The following is a 19,795-nucleotide window of genomic DNA, read 5'->3' on the forward strand; positions in this document are numbered from 1 at the left end:
TATCCGAGTTGCGAAATCAAGGCCATCCACCAACATTCTAATCTGGAGTATATATTAGAATCTTCCATTATCCTTGGGACCAGAGACCCCACAGAGAAGTTTCTACTCTGGGCCTATTAGTCAGTATCCATCTGTGCTCAAAAGCAACATATTAAACCCAGCTAAGAGAATCTTAGAGCCCCAGGGAATGGGCTCACATAACAAAACTACTCTTCATTCTATAAAGCTCTTTTTATTAAGCAATATAGGAAGTATTTTCAGTCATCTCTGAATCAGAATGAAGAGACCAACCTGTTCGTGTATCTTCACAGAAAAATAATTTTTAAAAACGAAAAGGAAGAAACCAAATGTAAAATGCTATTGGTACATATACCGAGGGACAAGCTGGGGCTTTGAGACCCCATGAATCTTAGCAGTTACCCTACAAAATGTAATTCAATCTTTTTAACTTTGTGATATATATTCATGTCAGTGGGTATAAGATAAGGAAAATACTTTAGTGAAAAATGAAACTTCTGGGGAATAACTTGGAGAATGTTGTGTAATATACAATTATGTCTTCCCCCTCTGTCAGAGATATTCCGAGCCCTGTTGGGTTTTAACCCCTGTCACTGCTGTTTACTTCTACAAAAAGCAATTTGAAAGGAGGAAAGGAAAGAAATAGTGATGCTAGAGAAGAAAAATGGAAGGGAAGGGGAAGAGACCAGTAAGAGAAAGTGGTGGTGCTGGTGGTGGTGGTGGTGGTGGTGGTTGGGGTGATTGCATTTTTAGTAATCAAAAGATCATAAAAGGCACAAGGAAATTGATGCATTGATTGAGAATAGCAATGCTAATCAGCTGGTGGGGAAGGAAGACCTCACTTAGCCTCTGCATTTGTTATAGAGAAATTGAGACATTTTGTTGGCAAGGTTTGCTAACTTTAGCTATTCAGATTCATCTGCAAAAGCCCCAAACCACATCATGGGCCCGGCCTCACATTGCCACACCCTCATTTTGCCTCTACAAAATTATTGACTCATCTTTGAGGCTTGACAAAAGAACAGGTGCAAAAATTAGTGTGGTAGGGATTTGGCACAGGGGCTATCTTTTCTAAATTTATTTGTTTCCTGGTGAAAGTAAGAAAGGCTGCACCGAGTTGTTGAGTTGGCTCAAGTAAGGTCCTTGTAGCAGAGGGGACAAAAGGGAAGCCTTCAGGATAAAGCTTTCCTGTGCGTGGATCCTGTGTTCAGCCATATAGACATCCTACGAATACAGAAGGATGATGGGATGGAAATGATGTCTGTTTATACTGAGCCTATCCGATTCTAGAGTTATTATTTTTATCATAAGAACAAGAGAGAAAGTTGAACTCTGAGGAGATTAGAAACTCATGATATATCATTAACAAACAAGGTAGTTGGAAACAATCCATATCTATAGTGCTTCAAAAGTTAAATTATTTTTGCAACATACATTTCTGTCCTGAGATGGATCAAATGAGGTGGGCTGGAGAGCTTTGTGTGAAGTCTGATAGCAGAGAAGACAGTGCCATAGGAGGTAGATGCGTTGCATGGCATGTCAATAAACACCCACTAAAAAGAGAGCCTGAAAATGGAAACCTGTTCTGGGATCAGACCCCTTCTCAAAGCTATTGGGATTTCTTTGAGCACTCCTGATATCCTAGAGTCCTGGGAGAAAGTTGCATATCTCTACCTGAAGCCATAGCCCAATACCAGAGTCAGGTATGTGCTACATCTTACAGAGGAAACTCATTGGGAAGTTTCCTGTCTGTTTAGGGTGTTTCTCAGCACCAGTGATGTTTTCCTCATCATGCTACAGCCTTCACCTCAGAGTACATGCAGAAGCTCTTGTCATGTTTGATAACCACTTAAAACCTTAATTGATGGTGTTCTGTTCCAACATTCGTTAACAATGGCAAATTACTTATGTATGAGATGTTGCCAACAGAACTGCTAAACAAAAACTTTCTCCACTTTTGTGAAAGGAATAAGAAAAAACAATAGCAGAGAGCAAAGTTAAGAGTCACTTCCCTTGCCAAGAATCTTGCATAGTGATTTCCTGTATCTTTAAGACTCATTGTGAAGGACCTAAGTAATTATAGTTTCTTTTTTTCCAATTGTATGGTCCAATAAACTATCTATTTTGTGGCAGATTTTATGCTACCACAAAGCTATATTTCAAACTACAGTCCATCTTTGACCCAAGGATATACCTTCCTTCTAAACTATGGCTAATAATTATATTGCAGAATAATCTTGTGTTTTATTTTCAAGCTTATTTTAAAAATTAAAGTGCATTATGTGGGAGTCCATTAAACCGGAAAAACATTATATACAGTAATGTGGCTTTCTTTTTCCTCTTTCTTCATAATTATGAAACCAATACATACTGATTTGAAAAACTTGAAGCAACACAGAAAATATAGACTCCATGATTGCAAAATAGGTCAAGACTGTAAATTTTAAATTCTATTTCATATATTGTCTTTCCCACCATTTTCTCGTCACTCCCTCCTCATGGCATTCCCAAGCATCCTTTAGTTCTGGCACGCCGCCAACTTCAGTACCTCCATCCTCTTGCCAAGGAGATAAGGGAAAGGGATATTATACATGGTGGGGGGGTCGAGATGAGAAACATCAACATTTTAAAATCTGTATGTGAATATAATAATCATCTTTGAGAATTCTTCCTTAGCTTTTACTACTACTGTTCCTCAAGGAAAAGGACTAGCCTTTTCTCTCTCCTCTCTGTTACATTTTTCTATATTATCAAAGCACATTGTTCCCTGAGAGAGCTGATATGCAATTAAAGACTGGTTACTCCTTAAGATACTTTTTAATTTAAGTTCCATGAGACCAGCAATGTGGTGTGTTGTGTTTCTATCTGGAATTCTTAGCATAGCACAATGACAGATATTTAATTCTTTTAGTCTCAGTGAATGTTCAATAGTAATTACAACATCTGTCAAGGGGCTCTTTAGTGGACAACCAGCTTCCAGCATCAATTCTGCATCCATAACCCTATTCACTTATTTTCTTTGGTAGTACAAAGGAAGAGGCTACATGTTCCTCTGTTTTGGGTAATCTAATGTATAGTCAACCACACTGTCCTTTTACCTCTGCTCCTACAGGCAGCATTTGATCAGTGATGAATTTGCTGGCACAGGAATGTAACAAAGCATTGGCTGGCTCAAACCACCACTCTTTATTTTAGTAATTTTCTCTAAGTTAAGAGCCTAAGTTCAGTTTGCCAGATGGTTGTCTTCACAGGGTTGCCACTTGGCACTCAGATCCTGGTTTCTTCTTCTTTGAAAACGTTTATGGCATCTTTGTTAATTTATTTATGTGTGTAATGTGGCATGTATATAAATGTATGTATGTGTCTGTGTGCATGCACACACCCACACATATGTGTGTATATGTAGTGTGTTATGTGTGTATATACATGAGTTCCATGACACAGGTGTGATGGTTAAAGCACAATTTATAGGAGTTTGGTTTTTCCCCTTCTACACATAGGTCCTTGGAATTGAACTTGGGTCTTCAGTCTTGGCGGTATATAACTTTACCCATTGAGCTACCTCAGTAGCTTCCACCTTCTTATAAATATACCACCAATATCAATATCAATTCATTTAAACTTCATCACCACTTAAAAACCCAATCCTCAACCATACTCTTCCTCAGACATGCCAGGGATTGAGAGCTTCAATGGCTGAACGTTGGGAAACACACTCAGCTCACAACACTGGCTGGACTGCTGTAAAGACTTGTGACCTAACCATCACCAGTTTAGGACCTCATCTGGATGTTTCTATCATTAGCCACACAAAATCGGTATATATGATTGGATCCCCCTCATCCTGGAGGCAGTTTCTGATGAGATGCTATGAGGAAAATAGTTTTGATCTTCCCTCCCAGTCCCCATCCCTTCATGCCTGCTTTAACACTTGCCTCTTTCCAGGCTTCATTCTATAAACATGATTTAACATCATGACCTCCTGGTATCTTTCTGATAATGTCCTTTTGTGCTTGAATTAGTCAAGGGAGGTATCTATTTTCCACATCCAAGAACAGGAACAGATACAATATTTTAAACATATTTTTTTAAAAAAAATCCCTGGAGCTCTGCTCACTGATCCTGGTAGGGACTCATCACCCTAGAAAGTAACCGCATAAGACTTCAAAGCAGAAAGTCGATTCCCACAAACCATGTGGGGGACGAGAATTAGATGATCATTCACTGACTATGATCTGAAGGCATAAAAATAATTCAAGTGTACATGGAAAGAATACAAACACAATTCCTGACTGGACAAACACTCTCTATGAATTTTAAATGAATCTGGTTTTGCATGCCATTTCCTTGTATACTCTGATTTCTATGGAGTTATTGCTAGTGTTCCATTCACCTCAATAGGGTCCCAGTTTAAGTAATAAATAATGTTTTTAAAATGTGCCTTGATCATCAGTGTATCCCTCCCCCAGGCCCACCATAAGAGCTAGCATGAGTAGTTACATCTATATGTATAATTACTCCTCTTTATTCTGGAGGATCTAGGAGATTTTTGAAAGGATGGCATTTCCCTGTGGGTAAATCCTATATGGAAAGGAGATGAGAGATTGGAGTCCTTCCATGTTTTTGTTATCACTGATGGAATTGTTGGCTGCCTATTTAAGAAAGGTACATTTCATTGCAAGCTGTGAAACCCACCTGTTGGTAGAAACTCTGCCAGTAGCGAAGCTCCACTGGGCTCAGTTCTTTACCTTCCTACTATCTGTCCTCCCAGTGCTTACTGCCTAGATGAGTCTCCCAACCTGATCAGTAGGCAAGCAACATACCGCTAATTAGGACGCACCAGGCATAGCAGTGCATGATGAGCTCGTGATGAGCACACAGTGCCTCCAGTTGCCTTGTTACCATTATAAATAGATTAGAAATCTGGGGAGCATCTGTATTTTTCCCTCACAGAAAAGAATCTGAAATTGACATGTTGAAATGGGAATGTGTCAAGGAGAGCTTTCTAATTGACACAGATTAACTTGATTTCTCAGAACCCCTTCTTTGAAAAGTTCCAGCTGCTAATAGGGAAAAAAAAAAAAAAACCAACAACCTCCTAATTGAACCGTACCATTTTGAAAGGATAGGATGAGAACATCATTCTGGCACCCCAAGAAACAGCTGCATTGTTCATGGAGACAGCGATGTGCTTCCCAGGTAATTCTGCCCAGAAACCAAAGGAGACATATTGGGACAAGACAAGGAATTCAGTTTTCTCTCTGTTACCATGGCTGCTATTTCTCCTCTCACCCTCAATCAGTTGTAGGTGATATGATGACCAAGCCTCCACATCTTAAGAATATCTTGGGAGAGGTTCAACATGGGGAGAATCGGGTCTTTTTCATGGGACATGGGACTCTTTGGACACAGGTGACACAGCTTCAGAAGTCTCTTTTCCAAGCATTTTGGGAAGCAAATCACTGAGGGTCCCAAGTTATGTATGATAGCTTCAACTATCACCACTTCCAAGGGACTAAGCAGCAAAGACAGATGTGTGTATGACTGGCATTATCTTTTTCTGTTTTCCTGGCATTTTCAAAAGACATCACTTTTTGTGCACAGCCTGGACCAAGTCTTCCCAACCAATGGCTAAATGAACACCGGGGCTCGGCAATCCCGTGATCTGCATTCCAGGTTCTAAGAGTGGTGGATTCTCACATGTTATTATTTTATTGTACTTTTCTCAATGTTTGTGGGAAAGGAAGATATAGCACTGACCATCAGTGAGGCAGTGTTTAGGGTCTCAGAGCATTGCATGAGAAGGAAGTTACAAAAAGAAAATGTTATTACAAATGCCTGAGCCTAAGAAAGACATCAAGCTGGTTTTGTCCCATTGGTGTGGCTGTCTCTGAGGCACCCCTAAGGTAAGAGTGAGCATATTTCAGAATCTGGGAGCCTTTGAGTTTTCTATCTGCTGGGCACTTCTGCAGTCAATGAGAAGAGAAACCCATCTCCAGCCCCTTCCATGTAGTGTAAGCAAAGTAAAATCAATTATATTAGGGGAGAAAGCAATCAAAGAAAATGGGAATGGATGGGTGACCACATATCTTAAACAAAATTCTGTTCATGTTTTGAGAGACGTCCCATGATGTTTCTCTAGAGAACTCTGATGGACCTCCTTGTGGTATGGTCAAACTGAGAAGCTAGTTGGATAATTTTTAAACTGTTATGGACTAGAAGCCAGGGAAATTGGAGCAGTTTTCAGAACAAGTTCATTATTTATATGAACTTATCGATATCACATCATTTAATCTAAGTACCAACCCTATGAAACACATGCCTTTATCTTCAATTTAGAAAGAGGAAAATTGGACCGTATTTGTCAGTTTTGCTCTAGAATGACTCAGATAATTGGAAGGTGGTAGCTCTAAATTCTATAGAGATATTTAGTTTCCATGAGAACTGGGGTTTGACCCTGGGGTTTTTACTTCCTCTTCCTCTTCCTCTTTTCTGCTTTTGTTGCCTGAGTTTTTTGTTTGTTTGTTTGCTGCTGTTGGTTTGTATCTAACACTCCATTGCATTTGTAAAATGAACTTTGTAATACTCATGACACATGGGCTGCCAAGCAACTGTGTTAACAAGGCAAGAGAAGAGGGGTGCTAGAAGCTGCTACATGCTGAACACACAGAGGGACTTACGTTCTAATCCTTGTGAACACTGTAAATGTGGAAGACAACCAGGCTGCCTGGTGATACCTGGTAGTCTGCTATAATGAACATGTACTTCTGTAATTTTAAGAAGGCATGGGATGGTTCTGACTTTGCAGTTTTATAAGAGACATGGACTTTAGGTCTGTTGTGATATTATGTGTAAAAATGGGAGAAGTGCATTCCTCATTGAATCCCAGTTTGACCTTTACGGTGCTAGTTCTTCTAGCATGGCCTTACCTATGAGCTTAAAACACTTAGGAAACTGGAAATGGGCCTTTCATCTTTCGGAAGATCAATAACTAGGCCATGAAGTAGTGTGTGTGTGTGTGTGTGTGTGTGTATGTTTGTATCCATACATACATATATATATATATATATATATATATATATATATATATATATATATATATATATGGAACTTATGGTTTGAAATAAGCTGCTGCTGATCAGAAATCTCTTAACTTGTGCCTCTCAACATTCTTTGTTTCAAATAACACATGGATACACTAATTTACAATGGTTTTACCTCAGATAATACAATTGGGCAACTTTCAATATATTAATGTGTATCAGGAGGCAGGAAATAGGATTCCTACCCATCCCCTCTCTCTGAGGTATTTCAGAGGCAGAGAAAGCTGTGATTCACCAATTTCAGGGTACAGAAGAACCTTGAGAGAGTCTGCTGATGGAGTTGACAGCTGCATCTCAGCATGTCTTCAGGCTTAGCTATTGTGTCTAGAATAGCCTTAGAGAACACAATTGTAATACAAAGAGATTCTCCAGAATGGAGGAACCCTACACAGAAACAGCTAAAGCCACCCATACTTTTTACCCTGTCCCTCAGTCTGCTACTGAGAAATCTGAAAGACGCATGCTGGTGGTGATTCCAGAGTCTCTATTCTTAGCCAGGGATTCGAGTGAAAGTCTTGACTGACTCAAACATTCTACTGTTTTTATTTCATTTTGGTTCCTCGATAATCTGGTGGAGCAACTTTACTAACCCAGACATAACAGGAGACCTCAGCTCCAGTGGGAAGCAACACCTTTCCAATGAGGTGAGATTTTAGATATTTCACACCACTTGAGAATCTCTACATTTAAAATCCATTCAAGAAGTATAGCTACTTTCAGTTGTAAACTGATAGGCTAAAAAGCCTATGGCTTCTTAAGGAGATCCCTAAGGAATATTCGTGATTATTGATGAAGGAAAAAAAAATAACTTCACAACTTGTGGCCCTGAGCATGTAGTTTGGTGAGAAAATGCTGGGTCAGCATGTGCAAGATATAGGTTCAATCCTCAGACTGCATAAAAGAAATGCAAAGATGGATACAACTAAAAAGAAGCAATATGAAGAATTATGTATAATTTTAAATACAGTGATATCAAAAGAAAACCACATTTGCCTAATCCCGTGTCTTCAAATACAACTTCAGAATAGTTGATTAGTTTTCAAAACATGATCTAAATTTTTGACCAAATCTTTCTGGTTTCTTAGGTTTCTGAGACTCTCAGAAATATATTAGGTATTTTACTTAATAGAGGGATATAAACATACCATATACATTCCTTAGTGGAGGCCATGGTTCACATGCCCTAAGAACCCAACATGAAGGAGAGAACCACTTCCCCATCTAAGGACCAAAGGAAAAAAAACTGAAGTTGAACTTACACTGCCATCAGGAAGGAGTGGATCAAAGGGAGGACCTATAGTTGTCCTTCCTCTTGCTCACATCTTCTAGTGGTTTGAATGATCATCTCCTCCAGAGGTTCATATATTTGAATGCTTGGTCAACACTTAGTGGAAGTATTTGGGAAGGAGAAGGAGTTGCAGCATGGTCAGAGGAAGTGTGCCTTTGAATTTTCACAAGCCAACTCTTTCTTCTGTTATCTCTTCCTCTCTCCCCAATGCATAAGAACCAGAATGTAAGCTTTCTCTTTCTGCGTCATGCTTGTGTGTCAGAGGTAAGCTCTTAGTTGCTGCTACAGCATCATGCTTGCCTGTCTTCCTGCCTGCTGCCATGCTCACTGCCATCCTCCCTGCCTTGAGGATAAGCCCCCAAATTAAGTCAATTCTTTTATAAGCCGTCATTGTCATAGTGTCTCTTCACAGCCGCACAAAAGTAACTAGGTAATATCTATAAGACCCGAGTGGCAGTTCCAGATCAACCACTCATTGGAAATTAGTATTCAAAGTCTTTGTGGTTGCTAATATCTATGCCCAAAGACCTGGCCATTCACATTTGAATAACAAACATGGATTCTGATTTAAAGAGGTCATTTAACAGAAGCCCCACTAGGGTGATAGAAAATCAAGAAGACTAACAAATCACTATTGTTTTAAGTTGCTCATTCCTTCCCTGTGCTGGCAATATTTATCCACAGCTCACTCTATGTAATCTAGTAGTGACCACCAACACAGAAGGAAGAGTATATTTCCTTGGGCCTTGATGTTAGGCATGGCAATGTGAGCAAAGGTAAATAGAAAAAAAAATGGCTAAGCATTCACACCAGATTTCAGCATGTCCTGTGTGGAATTCTGCAATTTTCTTATAGGGCAGACTCCAAACACCTGACACCAGCTTGCCGGGTATTCCAACCTAACCTGCAAGGCCTGAGCTTACGAAATCACAATCATAACTCATAAACTCATAATAGACTCACAAACAAAAGATACATACGTATGTGTTCCAATAAGCCTTTCCTTTTGGGGTGCAGGGTGGGGTGGCTATGTAATAGTATTGCAGCCATGTCTTATGGATACACTATGTAAAAAATAAAAACACTAAAAGAGAGAATTCTCCGCCAAGTAAATAGCTTTGATGTACAAAAATACATTTATTTTCAACAATTTCAAAACCACTGTCTTTTTTTTACAGTAGAAATATTCAAATGGAACAGTAAAACCAAGAACAGTATATGTACATATACTGTATATATATATAGATATGACTCATGCACTGTATTCCAGTGTTTAGTACACATATTGCAATTCTCTGCCCCATTTAACCCTTGAAATGAAAAAGAGGGGTCTTTAGAAACCCTTCTAATACTGACCTATGCTGCAGCCAGCTAGATGTCTCTATCACATTCTCCCTGTGTCTCACAAAGAGGAATATGAACAGCATCCCATGAAGGTTAACAGGTACAAAATGTGGCCTTTCTTCTCATATATATATATATATATACAGTATATCATTCTTTGAAACAAGTGTGCACAGGCAGAGCCCAAAAATGAAAATGATGCTTGCAGCATGGTGTAAAGTGATCCTTCTGAAAAGAATTGGCATGTTAAATAGTTGGAGGGGCTGGGGTGCTAGGAAAGCCATTCACCCCAGAGGAGAGGGAACGACCTTAAGGGAACTGAAGGCCGACATCTGACTTTAAGGAAGTTGTGTACATCTGACAAGCAAAAAGCACAGCTTTGCTAAAATCACTCCGACTAATATCATTAAAGACTAGAACTTTGTTTGGCCTGCAGGGTTTGCACAGACTCAGGATTCCACAAGTGGGAAATCCCTTCCAGCCTCTCTGATTCTTGTCATGCCAGGAGGTGCTCACTGGACCTCACATAATGCCCAGGGAATGTTCTGAGCTCAGAACAGCTGGGCAGCTCACCATGGGCAATGCACATATCCATGAAACCCAATTAGAAAACAGAGTGGCAGGATCTTTAGATTCCTTGCTGCTTCCTTAGAGAGGACTGCTTTCTCAGGCTGATAAACACCTTTTTTTCTTTATTTCTTTATGAGAGTTTGAAGTCTCTACTAGTCTCTGTGATTCCTTCCATGTTATCCTAGGAAGAAAAACAACCCCCATGTTCCTGAATGCCACTGAAGTCCTTCCTTTGTCAATTGCCCTGAAGAAGCCCTCCCCCACCCCCTTTATATACATAAGCAGAAACAGGCTATGGTGTGGACAGAGACGCAAGAGTTGAGTGAAAGACAGCTGGAGAGCATCCAGAATCCAACACATCAGGCAGGCTGGGGGGGCGGTCAGCTCTGAAGGTGAGTGCAGAAGCCAACACACACATCTTTCTTTTTTTCTGTTTTCTTTTTTACTAAACATTAAATTATTTCTTAGGAAATAAAAAGCTATTTACATTGTAGTTATATACAATACACCATCTTTAGCCTCAGTTTCAACATGCATGAGGCAGGGCCTCTTTCGGAAAGGTGTGCGTGCCTTTGGCAGCTACGTCCACTCCCCCTCAACCTATGTCCTGCAATTGAACTGGGGAATGGTCTGTGTTGTATGTGTATGTAGTGTGGAGCATGGGAGGGGTAAGGAAGGATGAAGTTAACGAAAACCCAACTCAAAAAAGGTCAGAACTACACAAGAAGAACCTTGCTCTCCTGACAGCAGAGTAAAGCAAGAAACCCGTGGGAAGAAGCATTCTTAATACAAATACAACCATATATCCCTTCATCCCATTATGATCACCTAAGAATGCCTCTTTTTTTGCCTCCCAAAGCTAAGCATCTGCTTACTATTTATGACGGTAAACAAAAGATAAAAAAAGACATTTTCATTTTTCCATAATAATAGTCATAGTAGTCATCAAAAATAAAAAGTCGGGAAGGTGATTGGCCACGTGGCTTCTTGGTTAAACGCTTGTACAGTTGGGGATCTCCTTTGTGCTCTCGCTGCTTGCAATGGTGGCAATGCTTCCTGTAGAAGAGGAGAAAAGACACAGAGAGGAAACTGAAGTCAGTTCCAGTAGGGTGGCAAAGCTTTTTTATTCTCTGACAAATACCAAACTGCCTGGAACAGGTTGTATGTTTTAATGAAGGAGGGCATCTCGATATTCCTACCGGTTTGTAAACTTCTCATCCACCTCCCCAAATAGTAGTACATAGGTAGAAACAATAGTCTGACCGTCATCGTATTCTGTATTGATCGTAACAACAACAGCTAGCATGTAGCAAACACTTACAATGGAGCAGGCATTGCATTAATTCATAACGTCATTTAATGAGGGGAACAATTTCAGGGCAGAATTCCAGAGAGCCTATGACAGTTAAACAGAATCCTGGTACCATTATTCCCATTTTACAGTTGAGGAATGTTTGGTACTGAGTATTTACAAGGTTAACCGATTGGCCAAGTAAAGGCAGTCCATACTATGCTCTGCATTCATGTAAGTAGCATTAAGGACTTAGATGACTTTAGGTTTATGGACTTAAAAAAAGAAAGAAAGAAAAAAAACCTCCCCATAGCAGTGGATAATTGCCTTTATCCTCCACTGGGACGCCCATGTTTCTAATCTTTATTAAATTCTAATGGAAAAAATATATGTAGTCTGTCAATTTCATGTAGCTAGAGGTGGCAAATGAATTTTAAAGAAGAGTATGTCACTGTAGGCAACTTCCCCCCCCCTCAGCCTTGTAGTCCAGGACTGTCCAGTGGCACACACAATGCCAGCAAATGACTGATAACTTGATGACAGAGGACACTGAGCAAGGTGGCACAGGCACACATACCTATGACCCGCGTGTCCAGCTCTTTGTCCAGCAGCTCCTCGGGCTCCGTGAAGTCACTGAGTGTGATTTTGGGTGCGTTTTCACTTTGGCTCACTGACCCGATCATCTCCTGTTCCTTGTCATGTTGGACTTGGGCATAGATGTTAATCCAGGGGATTTTCCTACAGGAGGTAGGAACAAAAGCAGCGTGAGATAAAAGAGCATACCTGATGTGGGCAATAAGATGTCCTGGGGAGTAGAGGAGGAGAAAATGGTATTAACAGGAACAGCCAGTGTCAAGGTAAGGCCTGGCCACACAAGCTACTGAGCCCAAGCATAGAAGGTTAGCCAGCAACTAAGATGCCCAATTAAGAGGTTACCCACAGAACTTCTTGGAAATGGAATGTTGATTGGTTACTCGGCAAAATCTGAAAATATTTACCTGTAATTACATTTTTTTTAAGTAGCTGGACTTTGAGTCATGTCACAGATATGCAGTTAGCACACAGTTGCATTTCTTAGGCATCTGCTGAATGAATGAATGAATAAAATGCCCAAACCCTGTGCTCTGTCTATTTATTCTTCTAGAGTGGATTACAATTCAAAGACTGAATTTGTATGTAGTCACATCATAACCAGAGGATAATTTCCTTATTTTATTGAAAGGTAAGGATGTTGAACTAAATTCTAAAATGACAGAAAGCCAATACATGTCTTCTCATGTCTAATCCAACCCAGCATATGCCATGCATTCCTAAAAGTGCATCTCTCCCTTGTCTTAGTTTCAATCAGTAGGATTTATATCTTCTTCCTTCTATTCTGACCTTAAATGAGGCACAATGTGGTGATATTTAGTAATTTTCCATGATAACTCTTAATGAAAATTCTGAGAACAGGTTTTAAGCACACACTTGTCTCTGCCTGACCTCTGTGTTCCACATCCATGTCTTCGTTTTGTTTCCATAAATGACAAGGCATGTTCTCATGTTTGCTATTGGCCAATATCAGTGTCACCCAACTTACTATACCTGAAATGTACAAGGTCTGTGAGCTAGAAACCCACACAATCTATTAATGTACAAAATGGAAAATTCAGTGGCTGAATATCAACTCAGTTGACAGAAGTGCCTGCACAGCATTCATAAAGCTCTGGGTTTAATCTCCAGCCTCAAATAAACTGGCTCTAAGATGCATACCTGTAGTTTAAGCGCTGGGAAGATACAAGCATGAGAATTAATCAGTTCAAGGTCATCCTCAGCTATCTAATGCTTTTGAGGCAAGGCTGGGATAAAAGAAAAGATGAAGAGAGAGAAAAGTAAATAGATGATTGGATAGATAGATGATAGATAGATAGATAGATAGATAGATAGATAGATAGATAGATAGATAGATGTTTGTTAGCTATGTGATAAAGGATAGACTATATATATATAGGGGGGGGTTAGACAGATAGTTTGAGTTGAGCCTTTGATTTTTTTTTAGCTAAATGCAGATATAGTCTAATGACTTACATTGCTTCTAATTAGAAAATTATAATTAGTTATTCATGTCAAGCTCAACTGTAAAATTAATATTCACTATGTCTGGGGACAGTGAAGCCATTCCTGTTCATACAGACCTGCATATTTCAGAGTTTTAGCTAGATGTGTTACCTACCCCTCCTGTTTTGCTAAAGGCACCTGTGAGCGTTTGCACTCATTAGGCCTTACAATGACTGCTCACTCTATTTCAATTCCTGAAAATAAGCAAGTTTTCATCTTTTATAGATGGCTGGAAGGAGCTGACTTTGACATCACAATTTGTAACATTAGAAAAAGCTGTCAAGTTGCTTTTCATTACTTAACGCATCCACTTGTGGAACTTTTGAATATGTCAGTCAAGTCTGAGCTCTGAGTTTCTATAAAAAGATCAATGGATGTATCTTGAGCCACATATCTGTACAGGTTTAAATAAGAAGAATAAAATTGAGAACCCAAGGATCCCCCCCCCCAAAAGCAAGCAAGCAAACAAAATCCAGGTGCTGTTTATATTCATTTGCTCCAGTTCTGAGAAAAGCAGACTGAATGATAATGAAAACCTTATTTTTAAAAAGAGAGGAAGAAAGAAATGTAAGGGCTCTAACATTTTCTTGACTAACCAGAGAAAAAGATATACAAGGATAGAAAGCTGGTCTTGTTGGGGATTTTTCAGAAAGGAAAAGTCACTTCAAAATCATTTTGAATTATAGTGCTAAAATGTCTGGAAATAACACTTGCTATCTATGAGGCCGATGTAATGGGCTGGGCGGAATGATATTACTTGAAGGATTTTAGGGATCCAACAACACTCTTAACCTCATTGGGTGGTTCTCAGGACACAGAACATAGCAAGTACTCAATATGTATTTGTCTAATGAATGGATGTTTAAATTAGTTTGAGCTGGTGGCCATAAATAGAAAATTTTGCTTGTATAAGCATTATAGCCGATAATCTAGAAACAAAAATGAAACTGCCCTCATTGCCTTGTCTGAGCCATTTAGCCATGTTTGCTAGGCATGTGTAACTATTTGTATTTTCAATTAAGTCAAAATTAAAAGCTGACTTCCAGTCATACCGGGGGCTTCCATATCCTTGCAGATGATGATGATGTGTGTTCATTATTATAGCATACTCTGTTGGGTGGTAATGAATAGGCAAAAGAGAGTGGGAGATACAGGAAGCCTGACCTTTCCTTATTTGCTAGCTGGCATACACTGCACAGCCACCATTGGGATGCTGCAAGACGGGGAGAAAAGAAAAGGCCAGAGAAATTAAAGAAAATTCATCAGAGCATCACCCAAAGGCCTGGAGCTTGAAGAGGATAACATCCAAGAATGTGGGCTGAGAGAGCAAAGGCTCACCTTTGGCTTAATGCTGTTTATCCAGTTTGACTGACACTCATCTACTGTCAGAGGCAGAAAGTTCTGGCTGATGAGTGAGAAATAAAAAGTGGACTAATTCTGAGATCTTACTGTATAAGCTTATTCATGCACGAAAGTCTCCAAAGTTAGAGTTGTCTACAGAAAGAAGTTGACTGTGTAAGGAGTTTAGGAACCTGCATATAACTGAGAAAAGTTCTAAGTTACAAATTGGCTTGATTTGATGTGGAGAGGTGTGACAAACAAAATTCGCTTCTGGAAGGATTTCTGTTGACCCTGCCCCTTCAGCCACTGTGGAACTGAATGGTAAAACAAGATAGGATATGGTTTGCTCAATTGATATTCACACCCCAGTCTGTATATTCATCACAACCCCAAAATTCTCACAGACAATTCCTTGGATGACTGACACTCATTTTTGCATATAATTTAAGTACATCCATAAAATGGTGTTTTTCTTTTCCTACTAAACATTTTCTCTTTAATTATACCCTAAGGGTTTTTGGTTTTTTTTTTTTTTTTCTATTCAAAGCAACAAGGAGCAGATGGGTTGACCCACCTTGACCCAAAAGCACATGAATCACATTCAGGTTTGCAAATCCACTGGCAAAGTAGGCTAAGTCTGTTCTTCCAGTGAGCGTGTGAGAGAGAGAGAGAGTTGAGAAATCCTTGCCCTTGTGATCAACAATCAGCTTTATATTGAATTAAAAAACGATGTTTCTAAGCAACTGAAATATCCACTGGAGAAGAAAATAAATGGAGAGAGAAGAGGAGAGCTACCTACCATCAAGCCCTCTACAATCTACAAAGATAATCTTCTCATCCTAGGAACACTCCCAGACTAAGGCATGCTTTAAAAACTCAATGACTGGAGGAAGTCAAGGAGAAGGGAGACCCCATAGGAAGACCAGCAGTCTTAACTAACCTGGACCCTCAAGATCTCTCAGACACTGAACCACCAACCAGGCAGCATACACTAGCTGGTCTGAGGCCCCTGACACATATACAGCAGAGGTCTGCCTGGTCTGGCCTCAGTGTGCAAGGATATAACTAACCCTTGAGAGACTTGAGGCCCCAGGTAATGGGGAGGCCTAGCTGGTGTGTGGAGAGGTGTGGAGGGTAGGGACATCTTCTTAGAGACAGGGGAGCAGGAATTATAGGAGGGCAGAATGGGAGGGTGATAACAACTGGACTGTAAAAAAAAAAGATTAAAGATAATAAAAGAAAACCTTTATGTTCCTTTATTTTTCCCAGAATTCCACAAAGTACATCTATTCATCATAATTTTTGAGAGACTCTTATGTTACATGTCAGCTTATGGCCCACAGACATCACTGGAATATATACATGGTCATTAGATCTTTGTTATTAGTAATACCTCAGGATTTCTTGACCACTTAGTATATGGTAGCTATAGCTCCTACATTATTATTATGGTATATAATTATATAATTATTAAACATAGTATTTTTAATTCACACACCCAAACCATGAGATATGATTGTTTTTTCACATCTAACACGTGAGGAAATGAAGGCACGAAGATGGAAATACAGTTGCCCAAGGATATAAATGCCAGAGGTTAAACTGAGTCCATCTCATTTCAGTGGTTAGAATTTGTGCCAGTAAACCTCTGTGGACCTTTACATACTTTGAATATTAATATGTAATAATTGTTCATTCCAGCTTCATTCATTTTGTTAATAACCCTGTTATTCATGGGGGTTTCAAAAACACTTTCTGAATACATGTGGGGTTTGCTTTTACTAAAAATTCTGCTTTAGAAACAGGAAAAGAAGAAAATAGGAGCAATATATAATATGCAATAATTTTTCTTCTCTCTCTCTCTCTCTCTCTCTCTCTCTCTCTCTCTCTCTCTCTCTCTCTCTCTCTCTCTCTCTCTCTCTCTTTCCCTCTCCTTAAATTGAACCATATTCTCATATAGCCCAGGGTAGCTTCAAACTGGTAGCTGGTGATGAGCTTAAACTTTTGATATTCTTGCCTCTAACTTTCAAGTGCTAGAATAACAGTCATGTGCCATTATGTCTGGTAGAAGGTGATGGGGACCAGATCCAGGGCCTTGAGCATGCTAGGCAAATACTTCACAAATTGAGCTATATGTTTATCACGCAGCATGCAAATTACAAAGAAACACTAGATAGCTACCACCTCGTGAGATAAAGAGGCATGTGTATACAGACATGTGAGTGGGTAACTAATCCTTATTTTCTTAACCCATGAAGCCTACAAGGTGAAGCCAACTCTGATTCTATAAACATTCATTCCTTCATCATTCATTCCTTCATCGTCAACCACTCCTGATTTTTTTTCCCATTGCCAGGGAGAGCTTCAGAAAGAAAAAAAAATAAAGATCATATCGTCAATATGAGTTAAGGAACACTGGTCATAGGAAGAGTCAACTGCAGTGTTCCTAGCCTAGAGGTACAGCCCGACTGACAGTAGCACATACCTTTTAAACTTGTAGATCAGAAACACAGCCAAGCCGACGAATACCACGGAGAGGAGCATAAGCATGGCAGAGCTGCTATGCCCAGCACTGGAGTCCACCAGGGGAGCTAGGAATGAAAAGGAGACATGCTTACTCTGAAGAGGGAGCTGAGGCTGGATGCAGTGGAGACCTAGGCTGACTGTCCACTCTCATTTAAATGCCGTAAGAAGCGTTCAATAATGAGAAGAGCTGCTCTGAGCCTTCAAGGAAACTTATCTCTTCTGTTATATCTGGGAACACTTGCTGGATTGTTAGGGTGCAATCTGAATGTGTGGGACTAGTTGAGGGAGGAGGGGTCTTGAATTCTTTGTCTCCTTAGTCTTCTTAACAGTATGACAGCACACTGACAGCCTTTGATTAACCAGAAATACAACCTTGGACTGTTTGACTCAACCTCTACTGCACTCTACTGGTGCCAGTCCCCTAGGTGATGAGTTTTAGGAATTCTTTACCAGAAAATTCTGAAATCAGTAAGACCCACTGAACAATCAGCCTCTCGGGGCTACACATCAATTCAGAATACAACATATCATTTCTACTCCTTTTGTAAGGCACCCAGCAAAAGCTAACTGGCCCTTCTTCCCATGTGAACTCACATACCATAAAAGGAATGGATCTAAAAGTTTCCTAAGCTGACCTCTAAGAAAAATTCAGAAAATTAAAGACTTTTGAAGAGTTCAAGTATTATCCATAAAACTCAACCATCTCCAATATAAAGTCAGAGTTAAAAAAAAAAAAAGAACTTTTTCTCTAAATATTAGGCAGGTTTTGACTGCAAAGCCCTTTGTAAGAAATTCCTCCTGTAGTACCTCCCGAATACCCTCAGAAACACAAGAGTAACTTTCTCAGCCATTGCCACAGATATAGGCTTAGTTATTGTATCATCTATGGAAAGGGTTTTAGAAATTATTTCTTCCCTTTTCTGTTTAAAATATCAGCCCATCCATCCTCATATCCCCTGACTCCCAGTAAGCACTCACCTAATGTCAGCTGTGTGACATAAACAATGACCTGGACACCTGGCTTCAGCTCAAACTGTACCAAGTTTTGATTAAGCGCATTAAATAGTGTCTCTACAATCTGTAAAATAAGAGAGAAGGATCACGGATGGATGTGGCAAGGGATAGTGCTCCCTCATGAGTCAACTGGCAAAAAAAAAAAAAGAATCAAGTTCATTCATGGGATAGGGACATCAACTTGGTTCTCACACCCTACAGAGCTGCGTGAAACCTAGAAGTGGAGAGGCAGAAGGGGGCATGTCAAAGAAGAAAGAACAGCTTTCCAATTCTCCCCGTGAATGAGAACTCTAACAGACATAGTATTTCATTCAACTTCTAGCTTAGGGCTCTTTCATCCCTGCCTTTATAACCAGAGGCATGTTGTGGGTTCAATGAAAGAACGTCAACTCATCATTAGTTCTTTAATCCGATCAGGTAACATACTGGGTACAGAGACACCTGCAGGGACTAAAGAACATCAGGAGCCCCAGCCCAATCCTGTGTATATTCCATCCCAGAGACAATGGGAAGCACACATCAAAGTACGGACTGCCTCCTTTCATGGGATAATTTCCTCTTTGCTTTTCCCCAGCAAGTCTCATAACACATAACATCGATTTTATCACTGTAATTCCCACATGAAAGCTGAGACTGTTGTCCCAACTGGTATCTGGCTGTACATACTTTAATATTGTAGTTGCTATTCATTCCTGTAATTACCCATTTCCCTAAAAGGATGGATGGCCAATGTACCTTCCAAATGCAGTGCATGGTTGTGACATGCCATTTGTGATAATGTAGTCTAAGGAAAGGGTTATGTGCACCAAGAAGATGGGTTATTTTTGGTTGACTTCAACATGCATCCCTGTGATGCAAAGAATCTCCTCAGTCCTCAGAGAAAAGGACAAAGCAGTTCTTCTGTCTGCATACTGTGGTTGGACATAGAGATGGGTGTCAGCCGGGCCAGGTGTCTTAGTCGGGGTTTCTATTCCTGGACAAATCATCATGACCAAGAAGCAGTTGGGGAGGAAAGGGTTTATTCAGCTTACACTTCCACATTGCTGTTCATCACCAAGGAAGTCAGGACTGGAACTCAAGCAGGTCAGGAGGCAGGAGCTGATGTGAAGGCCATGGAGGGATGTTCCTTACTGACTTGCTTCCCCTGGCTTGCTCAGCCTGCTCTCTTATAGAACCCAAGACTACCAGCCCAGAGATGGTCCC

General features: G+C 40.0%; 1 protein-coding gene across 1 annotated transcript in view; it reads right to left on the reverse strand.

The window, feature by feature from the left end:
* Positions 1-9,541: 9,541 nt before the first annotated feature.
* Sorcs3 (sortilin related VPS10 domain containing receptor 3) overlaps positions 9,542-19,795 on the reverse strand; it is a 596,124-nt gene continuing 585,870 nt past the window's right edge. Inside the window, exons 24-27 of the mRNA XM_021151815.3 lie at positions 18,557-18,656; positions 17,538-17,643; positions 12,192-12,352; positions 9,542-11,379 (exon numbers count right to left, since the gene is read on the reverse strand). Coding sequence (XP_021007474.1) covers positions 11,315-11,379; positions 12,192-12,352; positions 17,538-17,643; positions 18,557-18,656 — 432 coding nt within the window. The 3' untranslated portion in view covers positions 9,542-11,314. The remainder of the gene's footprint in view (positions 11,380-12,191; positions 12,353-17,537; positions 17,644-18,556; positions 18,657-19,795) is intronic.

This window comes from Mus caroli, unplaced genomic scaffold (genome assembly GCF_978045245.1).
Source record: "Mus caroli unplaced genomic scaffold, Mus_caroli_1 scaffold_20, whole genome shotgun sequence".
In the NCBI taxonomy this organism is placed as follows: Eukaryota; Metazoa; Chordata; class Mammalia; order Rodentia; family Muridae; genus Mus; species Mus caroli.